The following is a 27,969-nucleotide window of genomic DNA, read 5'->3' as shown; positions in this document are numbered from 1 at the left end:
ATTTTGCTGAGTTAATTTCTCTCTCCAGATGTAAAAAATGTTGAAGTTATTTTTAAAGTGACGCCTTCACTTCCTGCATGTCGTTTCCAACGCCGTCTGTTGTGATAATCTAAGCAGCGCTATCAGCGCTGGCTTTCATGATGTCAGGTCCCCCTCCCTGTCAACTCTGCATTTATTACAGAGCCTGCGTTGCCATGGAAACCCAGTGTAATCACTCAGTGTCCTCGGATTCCTGTAAAGTTTCTTCACATTTTTTTTGGTACTGCTTTTTAAAGAACATTTTTCTCTGTGTGGCTTAAGAAAAACAATCAAAGTGAGACTAGAAAAGTATATTTTAAAAATCTATAAATATTCACATATAAAGGCCAGTAATTAGATAATGTAAAGTAGTAGATTTGTCAACAATTGCCTTTATGTATTTGCAACCAGCAATGTGAAATAGTCATTAATGGAGAACCAATTAATTTCTTAATCAGCCCAATAAACCTCGTCAAGACAAAACACAGATTATCCATATTCTGGCTAACTTGTCAAGTCGTAATCCAACATTAAAACATCGTTTAGATGAAAAAAAGAAAATAAAAAACAAGAATAGAAAATACCATTAAAACTAAAATTTCAAAACACTAAAATCAAGTTTCAAGCACAAAAGAAGGAATCTCAGTTTAAAAATAAACCAGGATATAAAAATTTGAGTCAATATCAGTTTTAATATTGCTGTTGTTAGTCCAGTTTCACTAATCAAATTGATACTGATGTTATAGTTGACATATCGTTCATCCCTAATCCTTTGAAATAATAAAATACACAGACATAAAAAAAGGGGTGAGATTATGATGATCTATGATTTTTAAAACATTTTCACCAAAGAATTCAAACATATTGGAAGCAAAATTTAATATTACATTGATTAAAGTAAAGAAACAGTAATTTTAGATTCATTAAATGGCTCAAGAGTTTTTAGGATTACACCCGAATCCATTTCCATCAACTAATGGTTTGGGAAAATATAGAGATTTCTGTTTAAAACCAATATAAACTAAAACAAAAAGCCATGTTAGTTCCCTTCTCTTTAATGCAACCTGAATGCCCACTTGTGATTGACCCATTTTTTGATACTTTAAGAATCAGGAAAAAGGTGAAGTAATATTTTGAAATACATTTTAGATTTAAATGTGTATTAGCTAACGAAAAATCAACATTTACTATATATATTCCATATTTTGTAATTCTGTAGATAAACCATGGCTGAATAGGCTAGCTAGGTTAAGGGCTTGATAAAATTAAAGTGGATATTTTCTCAATTTGTTTTTAATAACACTTAATTATTCTTGAACTTTCTTCATCCATGTGCCAAATGGCTCAAAAGTTCATAGGTTAGCTTGCCTCATTTAGAAATCGGGTTATTATTTCATAATTTTTAGAAATGAATATGGAAAAAAAACAACAGATTTTTTTTCAAATTATTAACACAAAAGATGACAATAAAAGTGTTTTTATTAATAATTTTTTTCCACCACAATAAAATTTAACAAAGGCTCACTAGAAAAGTGTCAATTTCTGTGTTCTGTACAGCAGATACAGTACAAAATAAAACTGGCCGTGCGGTGGCACCACAGCCCATTGAATACCCCCAGCCCCGTCCCCAAATGTTTTATTCAAACACTTTTGCACAATATTTACAACTTAAAAAAAATCAACAATAAAACCCAGCTGGCAAACGATATAGAAACCTTTCACTAATGTCTGGCTGCGAAAACTTCTCGAAAGAAGCCAAATGGCTAATGAGTTAATTGGCTAACAGGCTAAAGCCGCTTTCACATGAACAACACATTTTTTATCAGAGTGCTACCAAGAGGTAAGTTAAAACATTTTTTTTATAGGAAAAATTGTCTCTTTATTGTATTTTTGCTTGTTTTTACTTTCCGACCGCCTATATGTGACTGCTGGAGTAGCTAGCATTTAGCTACTTTTGTAAAGGAATGCACTTTGGTAGATTAAACCAAATGCCCTGCATGTTAGTCATATAAATGACAACAGTAATGCAATCTGAGGTACAAACATCAAAAACAACCACATTAATACTAACAACTTGGTTGAGAACTTCGTTGAAGAGCTCAACGTAGCTGCAGAGAGCAAGAAAACCCTTTGCTATTTGCTACTAGCATTCAGTTAGCAGTAGGCTAGTGGTAGCTTCAGTAAGTAAAACCAACGTCAGTGCAGCAAACGGCTAGTGTTAGCTTCGCCCTGTCGTTGGCAAACGACAGTTGGCTGATATGTGTCTGTACATTGTGCTGCCATGACTAAAACTTCTCCCTTTCTGTTCCAACACACACAAACACGAAATGCTAACATCAGTGCAGAGCAGTTTAAAGCTACGATCTGTGGTTGGGCTGTTGGTCTCTTCTGCTGGATCTGTAAACATTGCAGAGGCCCATAGGTTCAGCAAGATAGCAATATGAGCGTCAGTAATGGCATTATGACAACTGTTTTCTTGGCTAGCGCTAACGGTGTTTTAATTTCAGTCAGAAGTCTAAATTTATAATTTATGTTCGTTCGTTTTTGTCTCGGAAGTTGGAGCTCGCGTTTGGGAATGACGTCAGATGCGAGTTGAGGACGTTCAACGGAAACGGCAGCCATAGCATACCGGAAGCTGGTCACAGGTAAGCTTGAAAATTGGATTTGCCCTGAATAGGTTTATAACTACAAATAATCATTCCTCTGTTTTTAATGTCACAATACTAGTAGAAACAACTAAAAGGAGACACCCCAACTGAGTTACTTTGACTGTTATAATTTCCTGTTTAATTTAAAAATGCAAGTAATGGACAAATCTAACTTTGTTGTGACCCTAAGTTTGGGGACAGATATTGAGCTGAGTGATCACAGACCAGCTGAATGCATCAAACTCTTCATTTATTGGGAAATGTGTTTAATTTCCCTTTGGGATCAATAAAGTATTTTTTAGTAGAATTTTGAATTTCAAGGGAAAACAGTCGTCGGTGACTGTATTTGAAGAAGAAGAAGAAATAAACAAACATGAAGGCAATCAGCTCCCTGCTGCCGACTAACAGCATCCAGGTTTGGATGCAAAGATTTGAAACAGGATTTTAAAGTTTTTTTCACCTGTTCTCAACTAGTACCCAACTGGAATCTCTGTTTAAAGCACTACAAAAACTACACATATAAAAACTTGCACTACGTCTTTAGCTTAAACTGGTAACGGTTCCACTTTGTCTTTGGACTTCAGGAACATCAAAATTCTTACAGCTCAAAATTTGGCATCCAAGTTCAAAGTACACAACAGTTTTTAGTTTTGAGACTTTTCACCAACCCCATTCTTAGAATCCAACATGGCTGAAACACATATAATTCATCTTTAATTCCCCCCCCATGTTTCTTGTTGCTGCTGCATTTTGATTTTTTCTCTGCAAATAAGTGGTAATCCTTTCATTTTTAAAATGTTTTTTATTGTTCCATTTGAGACATCACTAGGTAAAGTCAAACTTTGTACAAATACTTTTCAATAGGTGAATAGAGGAACTAGAAATGTTTTATAAAAGATGTCATTCCCAAATTCTTCAGAGGCAAACAAAAGGCAACTAATGGCACCAAATGTGTAATCCAGAAGTATTTTTGAAGCTAAACAGTAACAAATACATTAAACTTGAGGAATCCAACATTTATATTAGATTGTTTTTTCCAAATTAAGACAAAAATTAAAAATTAGACTGCAGTTTATTTTTAATTAAAATTTCCATTTTTTTTAGGCATATGACTATCATGTAATGTTTACTTGAAAATACACGCTACACATCATGGAGAATGGAAAATGAGATATTGTTGGTACTTTTGTGTTAGCCACTTCAGGCTGAATAATAAATGAATAATGACATCATGTTTGTGTGTGTTGGGAGGGCGTGGCATGGCGTCGAGATACTGAAGGCACAAAGTTACGACTCTCAGCACTCCGTCTCACAAAAAAACGTTAAAAAAACTAAACTAAACATACAATCAACTCAATTTATCAAAACAAAACAGAATCAACTCCACATTTTCTACTTTTCCCTCCTCCTGCACCAGGAGGGGGCGGAGCTTCCCCTGAGATGGGCGGAGCTTGTAGCATCTGCGGTTCCTCCTGTGCATCATGTCATTGTCTTTCACTTCCTGTGTGCTACATTACATCAACGGACACCGATTAGCCAATCCCGGGAACCTTTTCCTCCTCCTCCTCATCTTCATCCTCCACCTCCTCATGTGACTTTATTTTCAGACTGCGTTCAGATTTTGTTTATGTATCAATATCATGTGTGTTTGTAAGGGAACAAGTTTTAAGAGAACTTTTTAATATTGCACACACGCGTCCTGCAACAAACACACACACACATTCAAGTATACAGTAATAACTGCACATCACTGTACATACATAGATTAGACTTTTAAATATTAAAATGTGACAAATAAATTAAATCTAACATGCTTTACTTGTCGTCGCCCCCTCCCTGATGGTTAGCAACACTGATTTAAAAAGATCAGGATTAAAGTTTGATCATTGCTCTATTGTTCACCTACATCATCAGAAACCAAACCATCGACGGATCGCAGTGAGATCTGGAACATTGGTTCCTTCATAAGCTGATAAAAATTCAGGCGATGCCAGAAACAAGCTAACGGTCCAAAAACCAGAGAGAACCTTGAGTTATTAATATTGTGTGTTTAAATGTAAAACAAAACACCAGAAAATAATTATGAAACCAGAACTGGGCTGGCGATGAATCAATTTAAAGATTTAATTTTTGGATAATCTGAATTTCTTTTTTTTTGTTTTTTTAACCAGTGCCGCCATTTTGTTTGACTAGTGTGTTTTACAGTTTCTATTTGTTTTATGTTTAATAATAAAGAACTGAATTCTGAATTTACTTGGGTTGTTTTTGTCTGATCAAATTACAATAGGTCCCTATTTAATATCCACATAAACTTAACTACTGCAGACAATATTTATATTTTCCCAATGTTTTTCAGCATTCACAGTAAAACAGATATTAAAATTTTGAGTTATTTTATAGATTTGTTGTAAAACATGTCTATTTTACCCTTCTTTTTTTTTTTTTAAAACCATTAGAGGCCTCGATTTGAACTCGTCTGTAAATCACACTGAATTTACCTTCTGAGGTTACGACTCCTTCATCAGCCTGGTCAAGCCCCAGAAATTCACTTTTGGGATCAAGCCTGTTCTCATAAACAGAACCACTGTTTCTCTGTCCTCAACTGTCTCGCCTGCTTTACAACCTGAAAAACAAACTTAAAATCATAGAAAGTAGAAATATTTTATTATTCTGTCTGAGAATGATAAGGCCGGGCAGTGGAGAGCTGACATGCTATGGCTATAACGGCTAATGCTAGCCAAATGACGGATATACAAGGCAAACACTGAGTCAGCTAATGACAGCTATCTCTTTTGTGTGTGCTAGGCTAACTGCTAGCCAGTTACGTCGAAAATAGTTAGCAATATTGCAGCTAAACATGAATATATTGCTGTTTACCAACTCAGTTCGTGCTAGTTAGCAGTTAGCCAGCTAACAGGCACTACGCTAGCATGCTAACATGGCTAGCTAGTTGATATAACATAAAACTGTCTAACTAATTCTGTTAGCCAGCTCTCAGGTAGCTGTTTAAAACCAGGGTTTAGAGAGTTCTGATGCTGTGATTTGGATCATTGCCCAACAGAACCCCAAAAATGAAATGAACCAAAACCCAGACGCGGCTTTAGGGTTCAGAGACACACGCTACAATCAGTTGATGACATAAAACTGAAGATGAAACCCTAAAACTGTAGATAAAAACTTGTAAGACTGATGTCACTCAACATTTTTGGTGTTAAACTGATTTCATGACTCAGCTAAAAAGATTGTTATAAAATATTTTAAAAAGCCTTGTTCCCTCCATCAGCACCATGTTTCTGATGTGTTTTTGTGAGTTTGGAGCTACAGAGCAGTGTGATGTGTTCCGATTGTCTGAACCGCCCCACAACGTGTTGTCACTTTACCGTCCTTTTGCCCAAACTTCAAAACATCTCATCCGCTCCAGATGATTTGAATTTGAGGTTTCCGAATGCACCCAGGGTTCCTTAGTTTAGGCTGCATCCCAGCTTGGTTAGCTTCTTTAATAATCCAACGTCAGGACTTCATTTCACTTAAATGCACCGCAGCAACGCAATAAATAACCAAATGCGCTTCACAACTGGATAGACCAGTTTTATTCAGGTCCAGCTGGTTTCTTTTGAACTCAGCCTTTATTCCCCACCACAGGGGATGGGGTGTATTGAGTCTCAGCTAACTAGTTTGGGCAGCACAGTCCTCGGCTGGATGTTTCCGTTGGCGTCTGTAATGGCCGCCAAATTAGTTCTTGATTTGGAAGTGGTGGTGGTTGCGGAGGTGGAGGCAAGTTTGGAGACACAGGTGATGGAACTGTCGCTGTTGTTGACGGTGCGTTTGGTTGGGGTGACTTTCTCTGCTGTGGTTCCGGACGGAGGTTTGGGAAGCCGCCTCCTGAGCCAGGGGTGGCGCAGCGCCTGGCTCGGCGTCATCCTAAGTGCTGGGTCCCATTCAAGACACTGTTTGAGGAAGTCCAGGAAGAGCGGATCATCGCAACCCTTCAACGCGGTGCTCCAGTCCTTGCTGCCCGGGGCACCGCGTGTTTTACCCCGTCGGGAGCGTCCTCCGTTCAGGACCACGGAGCCATCGGGCATGGTGGTGACGGTGCAGTACCGCGGGTAGCCTTTGGACGACACGAAGTTCTTTGCTCGCTTGGAGGCTTCTAGGACCTTTGGACTGGGCATGCCTATTAGTTCAATGATGCAGGCCAGCTGGTCGGATTCGTCTTCGCCTGGTAACAGTGGGTAACCGGTCAGCAGTTCAGCCAGGATGCAGCCCAGGGACCAAATGTCGATGGGCATCCCATACCTGGAGCCTGGAGAACAAAGTCCAGCAGGTCGTTATCTTTCAGGAAGAAACAGATTTTAAGACATTTCTGCAACTCAACAAGCAGTTTATCCGATACAATGATTACTGCCATCTAGTTTCCACATCTTTCTATTGAAAAGTTGTTTTAGAGGAATTGGGGTGATAATCGGATAGACTCGGTTTGATTGGGGACTAAAAACTCAATATTTGTTACATTTTCAACTGCTGCAGTTCTTTCATACTGCACTGCATCAAACCAACAAACCCTTTGAAAAACATGTCCCCGTCCTCAGCTGTGGGGGCGCTGCTCCAAGAACCACTGAATAAAACAACAAAAACCTTTGAAGACACCGAGCGTGGCTTCCTTCTTCACTAAATGTTAACAATATTGGAGTCAGATTTTAGCGGTTGGAGGATTTCTCTTTTGTCTTTGGTAAAAGACGGGTCATTTCTCCTGCTAGGCTAATGTGTTTGTTTTGGTTGCATTTACCCAGAATTTCCTGCACTGTAGTCCGCTTCCTGCTTTTGGAGAGGTTTCTGGTCCGGTTGGTTTTCACATATGCATTCAAACCGAACCAGAGTTCACTTCAAGTAAACCGAGACCCAGATTTTATTTGAACCAGAGTTTGCTTTTTTGGTTCGATTACGCATCATACACCCCCAAACAAACCGGAGTTTGACTAAAGTGAACTAAACAGGTCTGGTGGGAGTATATCCTTAATTTAGTTTCTGACATGATTTAAGAAGACCTTTCACCTCTCGAGGTCCAACTAATATTCTTCTGGTCAAACAAAGCAATTAACTGTTTGAAATAGCTTTTTGAAACATCTGTAACTTGTATGGGCATTAAGAAATTTCCCAAAAGCTAATAAAAGGTTTGCTTCACACATTTAAATGTGTTTTATTGTGAGTGCGGATTGTTGTAGCTACTGCAGGTTGGGCCGTTCCTTACCTAGAATCACCTCTGGAGCTCTGTAGAACCTGGACTGGATGTAGGTGTAAACCCTCTGATGTTCATAGCAGCTGGAGCCGAAGTCTATGACCTGCAGAAGAACAGAGTCCTTTAATACGCTTCAAAAAACACAAAATCTTAAAAATTTGTTTTTCTAATCAAACAATGTCTAATTAAATATGTTAGTAGACATGAAAAAGGACAAAACTAACTTATAAGCAGAGGTGGGTACTCAAACATTTTACTCAAGTAAGAGTAAAAAAGTCTTCTGAAGTACTGAGTGATTTAATATTTAAAAATCATATAATCAGATGGATCAAATTATAAAGTTAAGTGGAAATTTTGGTATTTTAAGGATGAAAATGACAATAATTCATATAAGTAACAGAAATAAAATTTTTGTTTCATTCAACATAACATTTATAAAACTTAAACAAAAACTGCAGGTGTTTCTGTGTCCGGTGAATTTTTGGTTAAAACGTGTTTGTTCCTCATTCAGTGGATAGAAAATCCAGAAATGTTACTCAAGTAAAAGTAAAGTAGTACAAATACTCCTAAAAGAAATTTTTTTCAAAAAGGTTTTTCAAGTACATGTAATTGAGTAAATGTAACCAGTTACTATCCAACTGTGCTAATAAGTGACTTTTCACCAAGGTACAGAAACTTGTTTAAGTCAATAATTCCTTAACATTGATGAAAAAGTTCTAGTTACATCGGCAAATTATTTAACTTGCAATATGAGTAAAATATCTTGCTATAAATGAAATAATCTACCAGTGGAACTACAGCTTTTTTTATCAGTATTAAAGAATTGTTGACTTAAAATAAGCTCCTATATGTTGCTGAAAAGTTACTTGGGATGTTTGTCTCATTTCAAGTTTATTAATATATTTGCACTATAAACTAGGCTGAAATACTTGGTAAGGTTCTGTGTTTTTGCAGTGAGTCTCTAGCGGAGGAAGGACTCGTGTTTTACCTTGATGCCGCTGCGGCCCTGCTGCTTGAGCAGAATGTTCTCTGGTTTGAGGTCGCAGTGGATGATGCGGTTCTTGTGTAGCGCTTCTAAACACTGGAGGATGGAGTGGGCGAACTTCCTGACCAGCGGGAGGCTGAAGCCCTGGAACTTGTTCTTCTTGATGAGCTCGTAGAGGTTCATGCTGAGCAGCTCGAAGGTCATGCAGATGTGGTTGCGGAAGGTGAAGTGCTCCAGCATGTGGATGACGTTCATGCTCGAGTCCTTGTCCTGCTTCCTCAGGTGCTCCAGGATGCGGATCTCCTCCGCGGCCTGCCGGTGGAAGCGCTTCTCGTTGCGGACCATCTTCAGAGCCACGTGGGCCTGGGTTTTATGGTCGAAGGCCTTCACCACCTGCAGGAGGGGAAACGCGACACGCTGATTAATGTTTAATCTGTCAGAGCAGGTGGCGCTCACATCAACATGTCATCCAAAGCTGACCAGAAAAGAACAGAAACAAGCGTTTAGGTGGAAACACTAGTCATTTAAATCCGAATATAACCGGATTTAAATAAATAAACATTTAAAATACCAAAATATTAAAGTACAGAAGTTCCAGAAAGCACAAACAGCAAGACTGAGAAATTAAAAACAAAATACTATTTAAATTATAGCAAAAATAAAATGGGGTTGAAACGATAAATCGGATTAATTGTGATTAATCACTTCTTGAATTAATTGCCAACTTGTTCAGTAATTGACTACCAACAGGTGTTTCAGGAGGAAACATGATACATTATATTTAAATCCAAATATAACCACAACAAACATTTAAAATACTAAAATACAAAAGGTAACAGCCAGACTGAGAAATTAAAAACAAAATAAAATGTTAATTCTATCAAAAATAAAGTAGAGTTGAAACAATTAATTGGATTAATCATGATTAATCGATTGTTGAATTAATAGTCAACTAATTTAGTAATGGATTAATCGAGTGTACAGACTCAAAAGTGATTAACATGTTCAGAGCAGTAATTAAGGTAAAACTGTACAAACAATACATTTTGCATACAAGATAAAAAAAAAATGTATTTTTTAACTGAAGATGCATCATTTGCTACAAATGATGTTTATTTTCATCCTTTAATGGATTTCTACAATTGTATTAAAAAAGCTTTTGTGGATAAATAAAACATTTCCAGGATGTTGCTTTTTTAATCAGATTAATTGATTCCTTAGAATAATCAATAACTAACATTTTTGTTACTTGCAAGTCCAGAAATAAATGCGGACAAAAAAATTGTTTAAAAAAACCCAAACAAATTTAGCACAAGAAAGAGTGACTTAAAGCAATGAAGACATAAAAATATAAACAAATTATCTCCAAAAAACGAAGCAACGAGACTAAAAATCCAACACAGAAACTAACAGCAACAAGTTGCCAAACCACAGGGAGGTTCCAGATAATAACAGAAGCAGAAGAAATATGAGAACAGAAACCAGAACCGAGACCAAAACAGCTCAAACAGCCGCAGTGAAGAAAAACAGGGTCAAAAAACAGCAAATAACAGCGAAAACACAAAGTCTAAACAACAAACTGCTGGAAGATAAAACTGATTCAATACAAGCAAATAACACAAGATATCACAATATCGTGGTATTTATTATGAATAGTGATTTATAATCCACTGTTGTCTTTATTTATGCAAATACTGCTATATCTAATGTTTTTAGCTTTAATATGGATTTTTGCTGTTGCCCTCATGGATAAAACAGTTGAAAAACTGGCTTTTCAAATTGTAAGATTTGACAGCGCATTCAGAAAAACTGCAGCAGCTGAAAATGAAACAAATGTTGCAACTTTGGTCCCAATCAAACCGAATCCACCGGACAATCAGCTACATTAGCATGTAAATTAGCTTTGAGCTAATGCATTTCAACCTGTGTTTTCATGGGGAGTATTTTAGGTTTACTCCCCAGGAAAATCTAAAATATTTGAGGGCCGGAGTGCTCAGATAACTGACCAATCAAACGTGAAGCCAGCGTGTTCGTACCTGTCCGAAGCTGCCCTTTCCGATCACCTTCAGAACCTCGTAGCGGTAAGCGATTTGGTCATGTGGCACCTGGATGTAGGACCCCTGTTCGTCGTCATAGCCGCCGTTGTTGGCTGCACCCAGAACGCCGTTGCGTTTCTTTGCGTTCTGGCCTATGAAATACACTGAAACAACAGAAACAAACCAAATCAGACGACGTTCCAACGACACAACCAACCCAGACGGCGCTCCCGGTCGAAACGGATCACCTTCGGGGTAGTTGAACACCTCGTGGTGTTCGAAGGACGACAGCTTGGACATGTACTGCTTCATGGCCAGGTCGGGCGACATGGGGCAGGGCTTTGGCTTGGCGTCTCCCTGCTTGTTGGTGATGGCGATGGTCTGGCGGCCATGATGGGTGGAGTCGGTGGCTGAACTCTGCCGGTCCGGGAGCTGCAGAGCCGTTCGGCTGGAGCTGAGCGGGGTGAGGCCGTTGGGCTGCGTGCTGAGGACTGAACGCCTGTTGGAGTTCTCCTCAAACAGCTGGGTGATGTGGACCTGCGACTGAGACGAGACCTGGATGTTGTCCGACATGGCGGGCTTAGAACCTCCCTGGAGAAGAAAACAGAAGAACGCCATCAGCGTAAAGGAGAATGAGATAAACATTTCACACTGAACATTATATAGAATAAAATGTATATAGAAAACTTCTTATAATAGTGTCAGGTTCTTTATTTTTCGTCACTTTCTCTGCTTTTTGAGTCCATTCTTCCACTTTTCTTCCATTTGTGTCTCAGGCGTACGATGGAGTATTAGGGCAGTACTAAGAAAAATAATAAAGTCCTAAAATAAGGAGAATAAAGTCCAAATAATGGCAATGAAGTCATAATATTTTGAGAATAAAGTTATGTCACGTGAAAAAGTTGTAATAATGAGTAAAGTCATACAATTATGAGAATATCATAATATTTTTGTGATAATGAGAATAAATTCATATTTATTCTTGTATGGGCTTTAATTCTACATTAAATCTAAAACTGTATCAGACCCTTAACACCATCGGTACTCAAACACGGTGATGGCTGCATGTGGTGCACAAAATTTGAATATTGATACTTGGTCTGGGCTCCTTCTGCATGAATTCCTGCATTAATGCGGCGTGACACGGAGGTGATCAAGCACAGAACCAACATGATTATTGGACCAGATTTTGGTTCTTTTTACAGTGTGGGTCGGTGTTTATTTCTGATGCTGGTTCACATTTTCCTTACCACACTTTTTCCTTCCACTCAACTTTCTTTATAACATCACTATATTGTAAATTTTTAAAGCTGTGTTTTTCTAATCTATTTTAATAATCCATGAATTTATCCTTTTATTTTCCAAGATTTAAAACAAATGTTATTTTATCTCACCTTATTTAAAATCCCAAAGATGATTGTTATCTGAATATTTAATTTAAAAACAAAAAGATCATTTGATAATCCAACTTTTAACTGGTTTTCTGATCAGAGTTGATGAATACTGAAGGTTTCTTATACCTTAACTCCATAAATAACTAAACATACATGCTGCTGTTTTTTAAAACTAATTATTTCTTTAGGAGAATAAAGAGAAATATTAATATAACCTAGAAAAATAAATAAACACAAACATGATGAACACAGAATGAACGTGTGAATGCCGACAGCCTGATTACGCTCGTACTTATTAATGGATTCGAGTCGCCCCCCGTCGCCGTGGCAACCAGCACACCTGGTTCCTTTCAGACGAATTCACACACACACACGCGGTGAGGCGGCTCAGTTCAAAGAGGTGTGTGTGTGTGTATGTGTGTGTGTGAGAAACACAACATCAAACCGTCCCTCTGAGATCAGGTTGGTGTGTTTCTGCTGTCAGATGTGACAAACGGCCGACTGTGAAGTCGTGACTCCGCCCACACCTGAAAACAATATGGCTGCTTCGCTGACGAATCATCACAGGAAGGGCCAACAGGTCAGGGGTCGTGAAGAGTCTGATTTGAAACCAGTTCAGAATCGTCCGGTTGGAGCTGAAATCGTTACTTATAGATTCAACCAGAGGAAAGAAAAAAACGTTGCTGCTGCCGGTGATAAAAAGAATCCAGGTCCAAATCAAAATGGATCTGTTCCAAGTTCTGCTGAGCGACGAACAAACATGGAGTCTTTCTCTGGATCCAGGATGAAAAGCAGCAGAAAAACTGATTCTGCAAGTTTTCACAGAAAACCCAGTTTTCACAACAAATTTAGAGTTTCAGATGGATGGATGAACGGTTGGATGGATGACTGGGAAGCATAAATTTTCTGTTTTTCGGCTGCAGACAGCTCCGGGTCTTCCTGTTTTACAGTCGTTGCTTTCAGACCTTGCGTGGCGCCACCTGCAGGAGAATCTGAGTAGGGCAAGAACCCTGGTGATTGGTTGAAGTCAGGAGGAACATCAGCGATGCTGCAGCTGTGAAAACACCCTGAAGAACAGGCTGCTGAGTGTGTGAGTGTGTGTGTGTGTGTGTGTGTGTACCGTCAAGGGGTTGTGGTTGTTGTTGCGCAGTGGCGGCAGGGCGACGGGCGATGTTGTCTGAGAGCCGCTGTGACCAGGAGAGCAGACCGGCTCGCCCGATTTGCCTGAAGGACGCAGAGAGAGAGAAAACGTGAGGAATTTCTGAAATATCTTCAGATTATTCACTGTTTTTATTTCCCACTGCAGAATATTCATCTGCTTGCTTCTGCGTTGTGTTTCACATTTAAATATTTTACAACATCAACCAAGGACAACCTGAAAAAAAATACAAGATTATTATTTCATTCATTAAGGGAGAAGTTTCCAAACTTGTAAAGCTGTAAGCACATGAAGCCACAAAAATATTTAAAAACATTTGTTTTTAAACGTGTATCTTTTTTTATTTGTCTGCTCAATCATAAACGGATAAAACAGACATTTTATTCTTGTATGATATATCTGGTAAATGTGCTTTGGACGTCCCTCCATTAAGGGAAAGAAGTGAAACCATAATCACTTCCTTTTGTTAAATCTGAGGTCATTTTCACAATCCACAGAGATTTGGAAAACCAAGAAAGACCCAGTCAGACTACAGGAAGTAGGCTGAAAGTTCCCATGAAGCAACACGTCATCTTGTAAAGAACAAGATTCACATCAGATCATTTCACTGAAACTAGCTATTTGTCAAATGTTTTTTTCTAAATGTATTCTTAAAATAATTTTTATTTCAAAATGTTAAGATTATTTTTATTTATATTATTTTTTGTTTACAGGCATTATTTATTTATTTTTTTAGTTAAATTTTTTTTGAATTATTTTTATATATTTATGCTATTTTTAAAGCTTAATTCTTAGGAAGTATTTATTTCTTAAAATAAATGTCCAGGTGTAAATCTGACCTTAAATCAGCCCATAAAACGTTAAAATGATTCTGCCAGGCAGACGTTCCTCCACAGCACATAGACTGAAATTTGAATGAATCCAGAGCCTTTAGAGAAGCAGGTAATGTGCGGTTTGTCCCTTTAAATCAAGGTTTGATTGAATTCTTTCTTCCTCTCCGTCAAGCTCAGGCCGTTTTGGAGCAGCTTTGCTCTGGACTCAATCGGTCAGCAGATTGACTCGGCCTAAAGACGGATGAAGGTTTTATTTTAGCGCGGTAATCCCTCAACTCTCCTGAAGCTTCACCTCCTTTAGTAGAGATGTGACGACAGCACGCAGAGGTCAGAGGTCACGCTAGATGAGCCGCAGCAGAGGTTCTCTGAAAACTTTTCCTCCTGGCAGTTTTATCTGCTTCATGTCTTCCTCGTCTCACAGATCCAGTCGGGTCAAAAACGCCTCAGATCGTCTCCGACCAGCAGGAGATCTAAAGACGTCGCTCCATCTGGCCGGTTTTAGAGCAAACAAAATGTTTCTACGATAATCAGGCAAAAAGAAAAATTAAGAAACCAATAAAGCAAAAGGTTAAATCTGCATTTTGTCCTTCCAATCAGCAAAAACAAAAACATAATCAGATTGTCAGTTTTACTATAACAATAATAAAAAAATAGAGATTTTTGCCAACTGAATTTACAATAAATTTAAAGTGTTTCTAATTTATACGCTGGGAAAGCCTTAACATGTAAGCAGAGATACGAATAATTCAGATCAATGCTAAAACAGAAGAGTAGTGAGACGTTTTGCAGGCCGCGATACAGTTTTTGGCATTTTCCAGATGTTTTTATGATTACTTTTATTTATTTTTTTAATAAAATTTTTATTTTTAAGAGTTATTTAAATTTTTTAATGTAATTTTAAACTTTATTTGTAGAGGTGTTTATTTTTAAATTTTTTATTTTTCATGTAAATTTAATTTGTTTTTTTAGAGATATTTTTTGTAACTTTTTTAAAGAGTTATTTATTTTTGAATGAAATAAAAGATCACCCCCCACCTCCACCTGTTAATGAGGTCAGGTGACATTCTGATAACCAATCAGAGCGCGTCAAGGGGAAACAGGCGGATTCTGATTGGATCTATATTTTTAACAAAACCTTATTTCTTTTTAAAATATTTGTTTTAAGTTGTTCTTGCAGGTTAATTTCAACATATTAAAACTTAAAATCAGATCAAGGGATAGTTACGTGTTTTTACTGAATAATTTTCTGATCAGAGACACAGCGGGGTCCAATCTGTACTTCCAAAACCGTCTGATGCTTCCGGTCGGAGCACGCAGATTGTTTCTGCTGCTGTAATCTGGACGCTCGCTGTAATCCTGCTAATGAGGAGCGACGTGCGGCCATGACGGGTCCTAGATAAAGTCTGTTTGCTCAACCCGAACCCAGCCAGGGAGGATTTCCCCATCGGACTCGTTTCAGGACTGGTTCCTGCTGCTAGCCGGTCAACTCCATGACCTCCTGCTTGTAATGGCTGCATCATCGTTAAATATTAAACATTTGCTACTTTCACTTCCACCAGCCTCTCGGATGCGAGACGGTTTGTTCTGAAGAAGTGAACTACAGTCAGACATGTTCAAGGAAGAACTTAATGTTGAAATTATCCTGGAAAATATTTTTAACAAAAAGTGGATTTTTTAAAAAATATTCTAAATTCAAATATTGCAGGTTAAAACTGGAAGTCCAATCAGCTGATCTGAGAACCTGCCAACTTCCTCTTGATGAATTTAAGTTACAAAAACATATAAAAGAATACAGCTAAAAATAAAAAATATACCTCTAAAAATAGAATATATTTTAAAAAATCCAAACTTCTAAAAAATAAAATAGTGCATAAAAAATTAAAAAGTACCTCTAAAAATGAAGTTAAGAATGACATTAAAAATTCTTAACCCATTAGAAAATGTATGGGTTAAAATAAAAAAAAATAAATACTGGCTAAAAAATAAAATAAAAACTACCTAAAAAATATATATAAATATAAAATGTAAAAATAAATGGATAAAATATCAGACTTCTAGATATATTAACACTCTCCCGTTCCAAAAATATACCTCTAAAGAATATATTTATGTAAATTGTGTAAAAAATAAAAATAATGATAACACTGGAAAAATAAATGTCTAAAAATATAAATAGAAAAAATTAAACAAACATAAAAAACTATTGGAAATAGGATTTGGTATGAAAAACCAAAGAAACATCAGGGGTTTAGTTTTTTACGCCGTATCGACCGGCCTTCACATGGCGGTGGCAGCCTGATGCTGTGGGACACCTTTCATCACTTCCAGTTTTTATTTGTTTACTTTTGCACTGGATATCAGCTGTTCAAAGTTTCTTCTGAAAAAAATAAAACATTAACAGCAGCTTCAGGTGTGGTTCTGCTCCCAGCCTGAGTGAAGCAAAATGGATCCATTATTTCAGGCGTTACTGAATCTGCTTCAAACCAGAGCCGCACTACTCATGAAGCTAGAACCGAGGAGAAATATGGATGAGTTTGGATCTGATCTGATAGAGAGGATTTGATTTCATCTGCAGGAACTCGTCTGACTTTCATCAGCTCTGTAATCCACAAATCCTACCCTCAGGTGAAAGCAGAGAAGAAACTGTTTTTCCAGAGCCGGTTCGACTGGTATTCGTCACTGGGTCAAAATCCAAACAATCTCCCCGCAGGGGCCATTCTCTCTAAACGTCTGTTTGTGTAAAACCTGAAGCTGTGACACCAGAGTGGAACAGAACCAGAACACAACCCACAGTGGTACAAAGTGTCCCCCACTCCACCCAAACACCAAGCCTCGATCCGAACCTGTAAACAACTGGTTGCAAAGTTTCCAGACAGAGACGTGTTGGGTCTGAAAACCAAAACCACGCCGGGTCAGGCTTCGGTATTTAAGCTCATGTAACCTGAAACAGAACCAGACAGAGATGACAACAAAGTTACAGCAACGATCTGTGATGCAACATCCAAACAAACAGGAAAGACACCGAGTTCATCAGCCTGGTCCTTCCGCCTGGTTCAGAGTCTGATTCAAGAACCTTCCCAGGTGAACTTTCCAGTTCTTCCAGAAGTTTACAGTTAAAATCGTTGAGGAAAATATGATGAAGAAAAAAAACAAACACACGCAGCATCGTAGGAGAAAGCCGACAGTCTGGTTCACACGGCAAGATTTTAAAATTGTCCAAAACACACAGGAACCGATTTCACCCACCGACATTTGGGAAATCTCGTAAATGGTAAATGGACTGAACTCATATAGCGCTTTTCCAGTCATTTTGACCACTCAAAGCGCTTTACACTAGAGTCACATTCACTCACAAACACACACACATTTATACACCGATACGCAGATCGGTAGGTAATCGTAGAACCTCTCGAGACCAAACGTGAATTCAGCGTAAACAAACATGGTGGGTGAGAAGAAGCAATGGCAATAGCTTTCTGATTGTATTTAAAAAAATAACGACGTCTGCAACGTCCATCAGACTTTCTGGTGCGTCATGGCGGTTGTCTTGGCTTCTGTGTATTTTATGATGTGTTTCAGCTACCTTGCAAACTCAAAAGCTGGATTTGACGTCAGACCAATCACACCCTATTGTTTGGAATAGTGCTTATAAACATAATTTTAAGCTGTACTTCCAATTAGTAAATGCCACTTTTAATTTGTTCAGCTTAGAGTTGCAGGTGATGCATGCTACACTGATTTTAGGCCCTTTTGGATCTGTCTTGTACAATACGGGTGTTTCCACCACCGCTTGTTATTGTTAAAGCGAGGGAGCGGCATATTGAAACGCGAAGTCAGCCTTCGTAACAGCGGCTACTCGGACTTGCTCTCAGTTTCCCAGTGGGAAATCTGACAGGGAAGCTGGAATTTTCCATTTTCGAGTTTGACTGGAACGCAGCATTTGTTTCCGTCGGTTCTAAACGTCACATTCAATGGGCTACGTGCTCGTTGGCCGGAAACGCTGCGATACCTGGCCAAGACGATCCACCATGTTGAATATCCAATGTCCTTCCAAACAAAATTGTGTTTTTTTGACATTAGCGGAATATTGACAAATAGTTTTAACAATATTCATAACAATATTTTGTAATTGGAGCGCAGATCCTGCAAGCGCCTCTGGAAAAGCTTGTGTTTGTTGTTCTGCTAGAGATATAAAGACGTGTACATTTCCACAAATTAAGTCACATTTTGAGATTGATTTAGGAAATTTTCTAGAAAATTTTTTTTTGACTTCACAAGTTCAGAATTTCAAGTTTTTTTCCTAAAATGGGTTAAATTAAGTTATTTTCTTGCAAATGTTCTACTTTTGGAGCTCAGAAGCTTCAACATTTTTTCCAGAAAATTACTGAGCTTAATCTAAAAAAAACGAGAAACTGCTTTAGAAAATAAACCATTGCTTTGCATTTCCTACTCAAACGCTTTGCAAGAGCCAATCTTCCCAACATGGACCAGTCCAGCTTCAAACCCAAAGCAATTAGCACGATAAAAAGTTTAGCAATGTTGCATCTGAAAATACCTCAAGACCCCTCGAACAATGTACTCATGACAATTATAAAGCATGGTGGAGGAGGGGTGGTGCTTTGGGTTTGGTTACTAATTATCTTTTCTGTATACCAAAACATTCTTGAGACAAACGTGAGGTCATCTGTCCAACAGGATCAAACTGGATCTTGCCAGCAGTGACGCAACGTCACAGGAAGAGGACTGAGCCAAAACGTCTCCACAACAATCAGAGGAACTGCAGAGGTGAGACAGAAAGTGACTTTTTACCTTCAGTCCCACCGAACCTGATAAGGAGCAGCCATTTTTAATGCTACTCACACCTTTGGCACGTTTTAGATTTAAGGCCATCTTTAATTCAACCAGCATGTTTATTAGCCTGGGCCAAAGTCCAGACGTGAATCTGATAAAGAATTCACGTCTTTATCAGACGTTCCAAGTCAACGTAAAAGACTTGGAGCTCAACACCAGAGGAAACTTGTAAAAACCTTTTCAGTACAATAAGAAGAGGATAGCGGCTGTAAAGCCATCTTATTAAAATTTTAAATCAATAATAAAATCAATAATAAGAAATAAATAATTAAAATTAAAAAAACATATTTAAAAATAAATCTGACAAGCATACAAATGAGCTTAACTTGATGTCCTGATCATTCAAATTTCTTTTAAATCAAACTCTTAATCCTGGCTAATTTTTTAATATTTCCTCCTAAACAAACAGAATATCTTCAGAAAACAGAACTGGGCCACTTGAGGTAAAGTATTTGAAAAGCAAAACCATTTCAGCATTTTACGAAAAGAAGAACAGAAATTATTAAGTCATTCCAGCCTTTAAAAGCCTGTAATGTAACTGAAGAGAAGTGAAGTTAGTCACTTCCTAACCAATCAGTGTCATCTCTGCACTTTAAAAACAGTCCACAACTCACCGTCTGTCATGCTGACACTCTGTTTTGCCAAAACATTTCCCCTGGATTCCCTTTGCCCAGATAGTTTTCTACAAGCAGCTAAAAATACACGCGGCCCACTGGATTAGCTTAGCGTTGGAGGCGAGGAAGCTGCAGGTGTTCGTTTTATATTAACGTGTGACCCCAGCGCTCACATGCTGTCATGTTGGAGTCATGTAGCTTTCTGCAGGAAAGTCCTGGTCTTATGATTCCAACACAAGATGCGTCGGTGAGCTGATGGGCAAGCAAGACAGAAAAAAGGTGGGTTTTTGCTTTCAACAAGTTTACAGCTCATAGGAGAATATTCCTGTATAAATATCAACAGCATCTGCCACTGTGTGTGTACCGCTTAGCACCGTAATAAAGTTTGTTTTATTATCAAGTAAGGTCCAAAATGCATCTGTCTTAGGCTCTAACGTCCATGAGTAGTCTGGAGTTTGTCAGTTGTTATCATTAAATTACAAAATGCAGCACTTTTTTTGTTAATGCCAACATCAGCAAACATTTTAGCATTAGCATGTAGCCATCGCTCTAAAAAACTAGTTCTGGATAACAAGTTACAAAACGTCACGTTTGCAAACAGTAGCAAAACTTTTATGAAAACATGCCAATTTGACAGGAAAAGTTCACCAGAAAAAAATAAAGTTTTTTGCTAGAATGAGGTGGTTTTTCAGCTGCATCGGAGGAAACGTGGCGGCCATGTTTACATCCGTTGCCGCCATGATTTGAATGACTTGCTGTGTGAACAGGCTTATTCATGTATGATTTTAATTGCATTTCTTATTTAATGAAAAAGCCGAATATCAAAATGATTTTGCACACATTTGTCATGAAAACGGAGCTGTCCATTAATCTGCAGGCGTTATACTGCTATGAGTTAAAATGCTAACAGCAGCCAAGACGCCAATCTTAGCATCTCACCGAGACTAGCATGTTAGCTGCGAATACTACGCTAAGAGGACATTGTTTTTCTGTCATTAGCAATCTGAAGCTAACACAGTGTGCTATGCCAACTGTAGCTTTTGTAACATGAGCAAACAGGCTAATCTTAGCATGCTTGCTAACACTATCAGCTACAATGAACTATTTATCAATATTTTGATAATATTGAGACTTTGTTACAGTTTTTAACACTATATTAGTATTCATACCTTGCTTAGGACTTTTAAGAAGGTAATAAACAGTTTGTTTTTTGAAACTTGCAAATAAAATACCTGTCAGAGTCCAAACAGAAATCTTTATCCCTGATGTTTTCAGTTGATTTAATTTAAAAAACAACATATTTTTTATATATAAAACAAGTTAACTTAATGTAAGCCAGAAAAAAACATTACATTTCCTTTAATGTTCCTGCATGAAAATTAATGGCAATAGTCTCCTCAATCATAACTAAAGTGGAAAAAAACTCAAATCAAACTGGAGTCCACTTCACTTCCCAGTTCATTTCAGTTAAATGAACAGAAATGGGGAAAAAAAGGCATACATTATGCAATTTCATTTATAATTTAGTCCAGCTGCATTAAACTGTGATAAATGGATAAATTAGAGTAAACTTTGAAGGCAAGGATTTTTTTAGGTTTGAATTACACTATACTTCATTAAAGCTGGTTTAAAGTGTATTTTACATTGATTTTGCCTTAAGTGATGCAATTCTAACATGAATGAATTGAAAAAAGAAAACATGATCCAATTTACATTAAATCCTATTTTTATTAAATGGATGTTGAATCTGGAAAAAACTGAATCAACCAAAAGTTATGAATTTGGATTTAGGGTAAATTAACTCCTAACTGAACTGCATCACAACATGAATTATGTAACTGGTTTTAGCCTTTAAACAAATTACTTTAAACTGGAATAAATGGAAACGGCTTGAAATGGGATTGAATCTGGACTCAACTGATTTATTTTTCTGACCTCAGAATTAATTCATTTTGACTGACTGGATTAAAATGGTTACATTTTTAATCTGTCAATAATTCATTCATAAATACATTAATCACAAAACTATGACTTGAACTGGAGTTTATGACGCCGGTTTTTGTATTTTGATCTCAATGTTTGTTGAAATTAACTGTTTCCAGTCACAATTAAACAACCAATGCATCTGGATTTAATTAGAGATTTAAACAAGTTGAATGAGGGAGAAGTGGAACAAACTTAAATAAATTGGAGTTTATGTTATTTAGATTGTTGTATTGATTTTTTTGCACTTTGCAGGAAATGGTCCGATAAATTGAACCAAGGACAATCACATTAGGGACTACAGCCTTGGTGCTCCTGCTCTACCACTGATCCACAAGCTCACATTGGCATTCATTTGTTTTTCACTTAGAAATAAGAGTAGAATGAATTTAAGTAAGCTGAACTATATGCAATTCATTTTAGTTAAAATTTCAAAATTCTGGACAACATGTTTCAGTTCTGAATACTTTTGGCGTTTTCCAGTATGATAGTTCGGTAGATTCAGTTCTATTGGGGACCAAATTGCAACATTTGTTCCATCTCCAGCTGCTGCGGTTCTTTTTCTCACTGCTCTGTCAAACCAATCAAACCCTTTTCAAAACCTGTTCCCCTCCTCGCCTGGGGGGGCGCTGCACCAAGAACCACTGAAGAAGAAACTGAGCACAACTTTCTTCTTCAGGAAATGTAACAAAATTGGATTAGAATCAGATTTTAGCAGCTGGAGGATTTCTCTTTAGTCCATGAGCCATTTCTCCCGCTAGCGCTAGGCTAGCACTGTTTGTTTTGGTTGCATTTACCCAGAATACCCTGCGCTGTGGTCCACTTCCTTATTTTGGAAGGAATTACAATTTGAATAAGATGGACAGATAATCTGATTCCAACTAATTAAATTATGACTGGATTAAACGGGAGTGAACTAAACGATAAGATTTCAATTTGAATACGGTTTCAACTTCATAATTAGGACCATGTTTTTAAGAGTTAAACTGCCACCTAACTGAATGATATACAAGATTTTTTATTTTTTTTAAATAAGCCACTTTTAGCTGAATAATATTTACAAAACAAATTTAATCACACTTCTTTAGAAACATGGACGTGCCGTGGTGGCGTAGTGGTTAGCGCGACCCACATTTGGAGGCCTCAAGTCCTCGACGCGGCTGTCGTGGGTTCGACTCCCGGACCCGGTGACGTTTACCGCATGTCTTCCCTCCTCTCCTTCCCCCTTTCCTGTCAGCCTACTTAGTAAAAAGGGACTCTAGAGCCCACAAAAAGAGCCCCTGGAGGGGTGTAAAAAATATATATATAAATCTAGTCCAAATTTATAATTTAATTCGATTTATATATATATAAATCTGATTTTTACTTTTAGACATGTTAATAACCAGTCTGATTCAGATTGACTGGTGACTGCAACTCACTCCAACCACTGAAAAAGCCAAAATAAGAACAGCCCTGAAAGCTTAAATAGCAATTATCTACATTTGTTTTTTTATTTCTGGTGTTTTTTGTGCAAAACTTCAAAAATACTTAATTAATCCTAAAGGAAAATTAAATGCATTCAACTCATTATCCAAGATTCTCCAAAGAGTTGTTATACATGCTAATTAGCAAGCGCTAACAGTATCTTTAATAATCTGATGTACTGTATGCCCATGTTTTTATATCGGTGCATCTAAACTCCGAATATTCACATCACAACCTCTTAGAGGTCTGAACTGGAACAAAGTAACAAAAATTGCCCCAGAATTCAGGCTTATGACGCACCGCACCTTTAATTTGTGTCCAACATGAAGTATCTTTGTATCATTTAAAAAGTATTTCAATGCTCCATTAAATCAAACAACAAAAATTGTTTCGATTTATCTGTGTTTGGACATTTTAATAAGATAATTACTGTAAAACAACACGTGATATTCTTACCAAGTCGCCCATCCCTAATCTCAGAGTAGACAGCAGTAACAGCAGGTTTAATGAAAGCACAAAGCTGGCAGCAGCTACACAACTTTAACATTATAAAACACTTTATCAAGCTTCAAAGTAAGTTTAAAACGGAAGATATGTGTAATAAAAAGTAGATTTGAACAACAACTGACCTGATCTAGATCTGAAAAGGAAGCAGTCTTCCTGCCAACCAGCCTGAAGGCCAAAAATCACCAAGCAACCGAAAAACACGCGCAGAATACCCCGAACACCAAATCCGGCGTTACACCCCCCGAACCGAACCCCCACAGAGAGCCGTCCGAGCGGCGCAGCACCACCCCGGGAAAGCTCCACAAAGGAGGCGCAAACAGGCTCCACAGAGCCGAGAAAGGCAGCAGGAAAAGCCGCTTCTCCTGCCGCTGTCACCTCTCATCTGCGGGCTAAAAATAAACCTGACAGACAGCTAAGGAGACGCCCGGAGCTTCCCCCGGTTCGGCTGCTTCTCATCGGTAAGCTCTCCGAGCTTCTCCCCCTCCTCCCCCGGCTTCCACTTTAGGAGATTACGGATAAATTAACGAACTGGAGCCCGGGGAGAGGCAGACTGCTGCGGCCAGGTCAGCTAGCAGACCTCCCAGCCTTTCCTGTTGGGAGTTCCCCGCCTTCCTGACTCCCGGAGGTTGGATCAAACCGAGGCGGAGTAAAAGTCCCGAGGCTGCCGCGATCAGAGGCCGCTACGCCGGGAACAGAAGCTATGCTTACCCGTCGGGAGGACCGAGGCTCCGGGCTTCTTGGTTAACATGGCGCCGCTCCTCTCCTCTGGTCTCCACTGAGCAGGACACCTCCTCTTCCTCCATCTTCAGCTCCTCCTCTTCCTTCTGCTACTCCTCCTATGTCTCCTCCTCCTCCTCCTTTAAATCACCCTTTCTTACCAGGGGCGCACCCAGATGGGGCCCCACTCAGAATCTTAGTGGAAAGCCATTATTATAATTTATTTATAATAAAGTTTGATTATGTTACTACAGTAAATAGATGTGTTATTCATTTGTTTTAGTAATTACATTTTTTAAAATGGTGGGATTGTGTTATATATATGACATGTATGAGCATTAGGGCTATGCTAAAAGGAATTTTAAAATGAAATTATGAAAGTAAAGTTATAATATTATGACAATAAAGTCGTAGTAATTTTATGACTTCATTCTTCATTCAATAAAATCCTTTCAAATTACACAAACAGCATTTCTGCATTTTTAGTTTTCATTATTCCTTTTTATAACCAAGAAACAGAAAAAAATAATTATTTATCTGTGGATAGTTTTCACATAAATTATAAAAAGACACAGTTTCAGACTTTTAGTTCTTTCAGTTGCACCAAATCTTTTTGTACAATTTTTCCCTCTGGTTTTAAATTTTGTTTTTGGGTTTTTGCTCCTACTTTTTTTTTTTTTTAACTTTTAGACAGTTAATATGATGCGTAACCATGGCAACAAGCCATTTTTTACAACTGAGAGCAGCTAAATAACATCTCTAAAACTGAATGTGGTGGCTCAATGTTGTCTTTGCACTTTTTCTAATGCACTTTTTCCTTCCACTCAACATTCTAATGGACTCCTTGCATATAGCACTAATTGTCGGTTATTTGAGGAATAAAAAAAAAATCATTTTCTTGTTGGTTTCATTAGTCAACATTTCTTGGACTTCCTGAAGTACATAACTTATGTGCAATAAATTTAATATGGGTTTCAGTTTTTGAATTTAATTACTGAAATAAATTAACTTTTTAATTATATTTAAAAAATTTTTAGATCCAATAATGTAACTAAATCAACTAATTTTAAATAAAATTTTAGATTATCATGATACTTTATGGGCATAACTCAGGTTTTTAATAGTTCTTTGTCTTAAATTTCTTCCTTTGTGAAATTTAAAAAGACATGGAGCTACTTGGCCTTATGAACAATTTAAAACATAAGATATATAAAAAAGAAAATTAAGTAGTAATTTTCTGCCAAAAATCTCAGACGTTTTCAAGAGAAAATCTTGGAAATTGAAGAGTTTGAAAAGTCACAAATTTTGATAGAAATAAAATCAGAAATTTTGAGGTTAAGCTCAGACATTTTCTAGAAAAAAAGGAAATTTCTGAGTTTGAAAACTCAAAAAAATTTCAAAAGTTGTTTTTCTAGAAACTTTCTGAGATTAACAAAAAAATTCTAAGTTTCTGGTGGAAATTTACTCTGTCTTTTCAGTGACGCTAATACTGCGTTGTAAGAAAGTGCAGCCTATGTAAACACAGCGAATGTTTAGTTGGTTCAGTTGTATCTCTGATATTAGAAAACCATAATTTTTTGACAGATTCCTCTCTGAATAATCAGGTTTGGATAAGAAAAGAGCCGCAGCTCAGCTTAGTTAATCCAAAATATTTCCATTTGCTCTGTGTTTTGTACCAGTCCCTCATTGTTCTCATTTTCTCTCTGTTTGCTATTTCTTTGCATTTATTAATGAATTCTCTCTCTCTGATTCGTCAGTCCTCTCTGGGTTCAGACTCTGGGTCTGTCATAATTTGTAGTTTCTTTGTCGTCGTTTTCTCTCTTCGTCCTTACACATGAAGTGACGCCGCCGTGTAAAACGTGATCTCTTATCGTTTATATTTACATAACCTGAAATGACCCCGTTGGAAACTGGAAGACTGCTGGCATCATAAACGCAGACTTTGTCCCAAATCAACAAATCACCCGTTTTATGTTTTTGTTTTATTAGAAATATAAACTACAGTTGATTTAGCAGCTTGTTGCATAATCTCCTGTTATTGTTTATCAATGTGGAGGAACTTTTAACCTCTCTTGCTTCGGTCTGATGTTACAATCAAACTGAGGTCTGGACTTTGACTAGGCCGTTGCAGCAGCTTGATTTTTTTTTCTTTGGTCTTTGTGTTGTCTTTTTGCTGTAGATAACTCAGTTTGGACTAGAATTTGAGCTGTAAATCAAGCCCAGATCATGACTCTTTCTCCACCGTGCTTGACACCTAGTATGAGATGCTACGTTTCTCCAACTTGGTTTCTATTTTTAGAGACAAGAAGCCGTTTACAAACTAGACGTGTTCATTCTTTCCCCCAAATTTTCAGACAAAAACTTTATATTAACATGTTTAGGTGAAAATGAAGATGTGTAAAGATGCTGGACTCACCACGTGTGTCTCCGAGGATCTCCGGTTTTCTCCGCTCCGATTCCCAGGAGACTCCGAATGAGTGTGAGGTGTCTGAAAGTTTCCATATGAGGGCATCGTCCCGTTACGCAGCGTTCTGTTGTTTATGGAGCTGCCTGGAGACCAATAACATGTTGACATCACAGACAAAGACACGGCGCTTCACATAACAACAGTGTGTGTGTGTGAGTGTGTGATCTCAGGTTTCTCAGCTTTTAGTTAAATTACAAAGAGAAGCAAACACACAAACACACACACACACACACACACACACACATTGTTCTTCATATAAGATGTCAATTCAAGCTCTGCTAGCTCTGAATTGTTCTAATTTCCACCTGATCATTTGGTCGAATCGGTTTGATTTTTCTAGCTGCTGTTGTTCTCTTTCTCACTTTACTGAGTCAACCTGTTCCCCTCCTCGCCTGTGGGGGCGCTGTACCCACTGAAGTTAAACAACACAAAACATCTGAGCGCAACTTCCTTCTTCACCAAATGGAAACAAAGATGGAGTAGAGTCAGATTTTAGCGGCTGGAGGATTTCTCTTTCATCTTTTACTGAAGATCACAAGTCATTTCTCTTGCTAGCGGGTTTGTTTTGGTTGTTTTTCCCAGAATGCCCTGCGCTGTAGTCTGCTTCCTGTTCTGGTCCAATTGGTGTTCACATATGCATTCAAACCGCACCAGTTTGGTTCTCAGTTCAACTGAACTGAGAACTAAGTTTGTAGGTGGACCAGAATTTGCGTTTTTTAGTCCAATTACGCATTCTCACCTCCCCTAATGAATTGGAGTTCGATTAAAGCGGACTAAACATGGCTGGTGTGAATACACCCAATTATTCCCTCTGGTTTCAGTTGCTATGCAGCCCAAAAGACATATTGCCTTACTTTTTAAAAAAAAAAAACTTTTGCACAGCTGTAACCATGGCAACAAGGTATTGTTTTTACAACAGGGAGCTTAGCATTTGAGATTAGCATCTCAAAAGCTCAAATAATACCTGAACTATGACCCCAAATGTTGCCCAGGTTTTTAAGAGATGTAGAGAAGGAGCATCAATAGCATAGGAGCTATTAGCAACAATCTTCAG

The 27,969-nt window shown here is 37.8% G+C and overlaps 1 protein-coding gene across 3 annotated transcripts; it reads right to left on the bottom strand.

Moving 5' to 3' along the window:
* Positions 1–1,479: 1,479 nt before the first annotated feature.
* On the bottom strand, positions 1,480–26,886 carry dyrk2 (dual-specificity tyrosine-(Y)-phosphorylation regulated kinase 2). 3 transcript variants are annotated; one of them, XM_032589317.1, is made up of 7 exons: positions 26,865–26,886; positions 13,438–13,541; positions 11,172–11,514; positions 10,924–11,087; positions 8,891–9,280; positions 7,915–8,005; positions 1,480–6,969 (listed from the first exon to the last, which is right to left on the bottom strand). In XM_032589317.1, exons 3-7 carry the CDS (start codon positions 11,494–11,496, stop codon positions 6,329–6,331), a joined length of 1,611 nt encoding a protein of 536 aa, XP_032445208.1. In that variant the 5' UTR covers positions 11,497–11,514; positions 13,438–13,541; positions 26,865–26,886; the 3' UTR covers positions 1,480–6,328. The 3 variants fall into 3 exon arrangements, with proteins under 3 accessions (XP_032445208.1, XP_032445206.1, XP_032445207.1); XM_032589315.1 differs by lacking the exon at positions 26,865–26,886 and adding an exon at positions 24,440–24,669; XM_032589316.1 differs by lacking the exon at positions 26,865–26,886 and adding an exon at positions 14,602–14,889.
* Between the last annotated feature and the right edge of the window lie 1,083 nt (positions 26,887–27,969).

Source organism: Xiphophorus hellerii, chromosome 17 (genome assembly GCF_003331165.1).
Source record: "Xiphophorus hellerii strain 12219 chromosome 17, Xiphophorus_hellerii-4.1, whole genome shotgun sequence".
Taxonomy (NCBI): domain Eukaryota; kingdom Metazoa; phylum Chordata; class Actinopteri; order Cyprinodontiformes; family Poeciliidae; genus Xiphophorus; species Xiphophorus hellerii.
The sequence above is the reverse complement of the archived record's forward strand: the minus strand, read 5'-3'. Positions and strand labels throughout refer to the sequence as shown.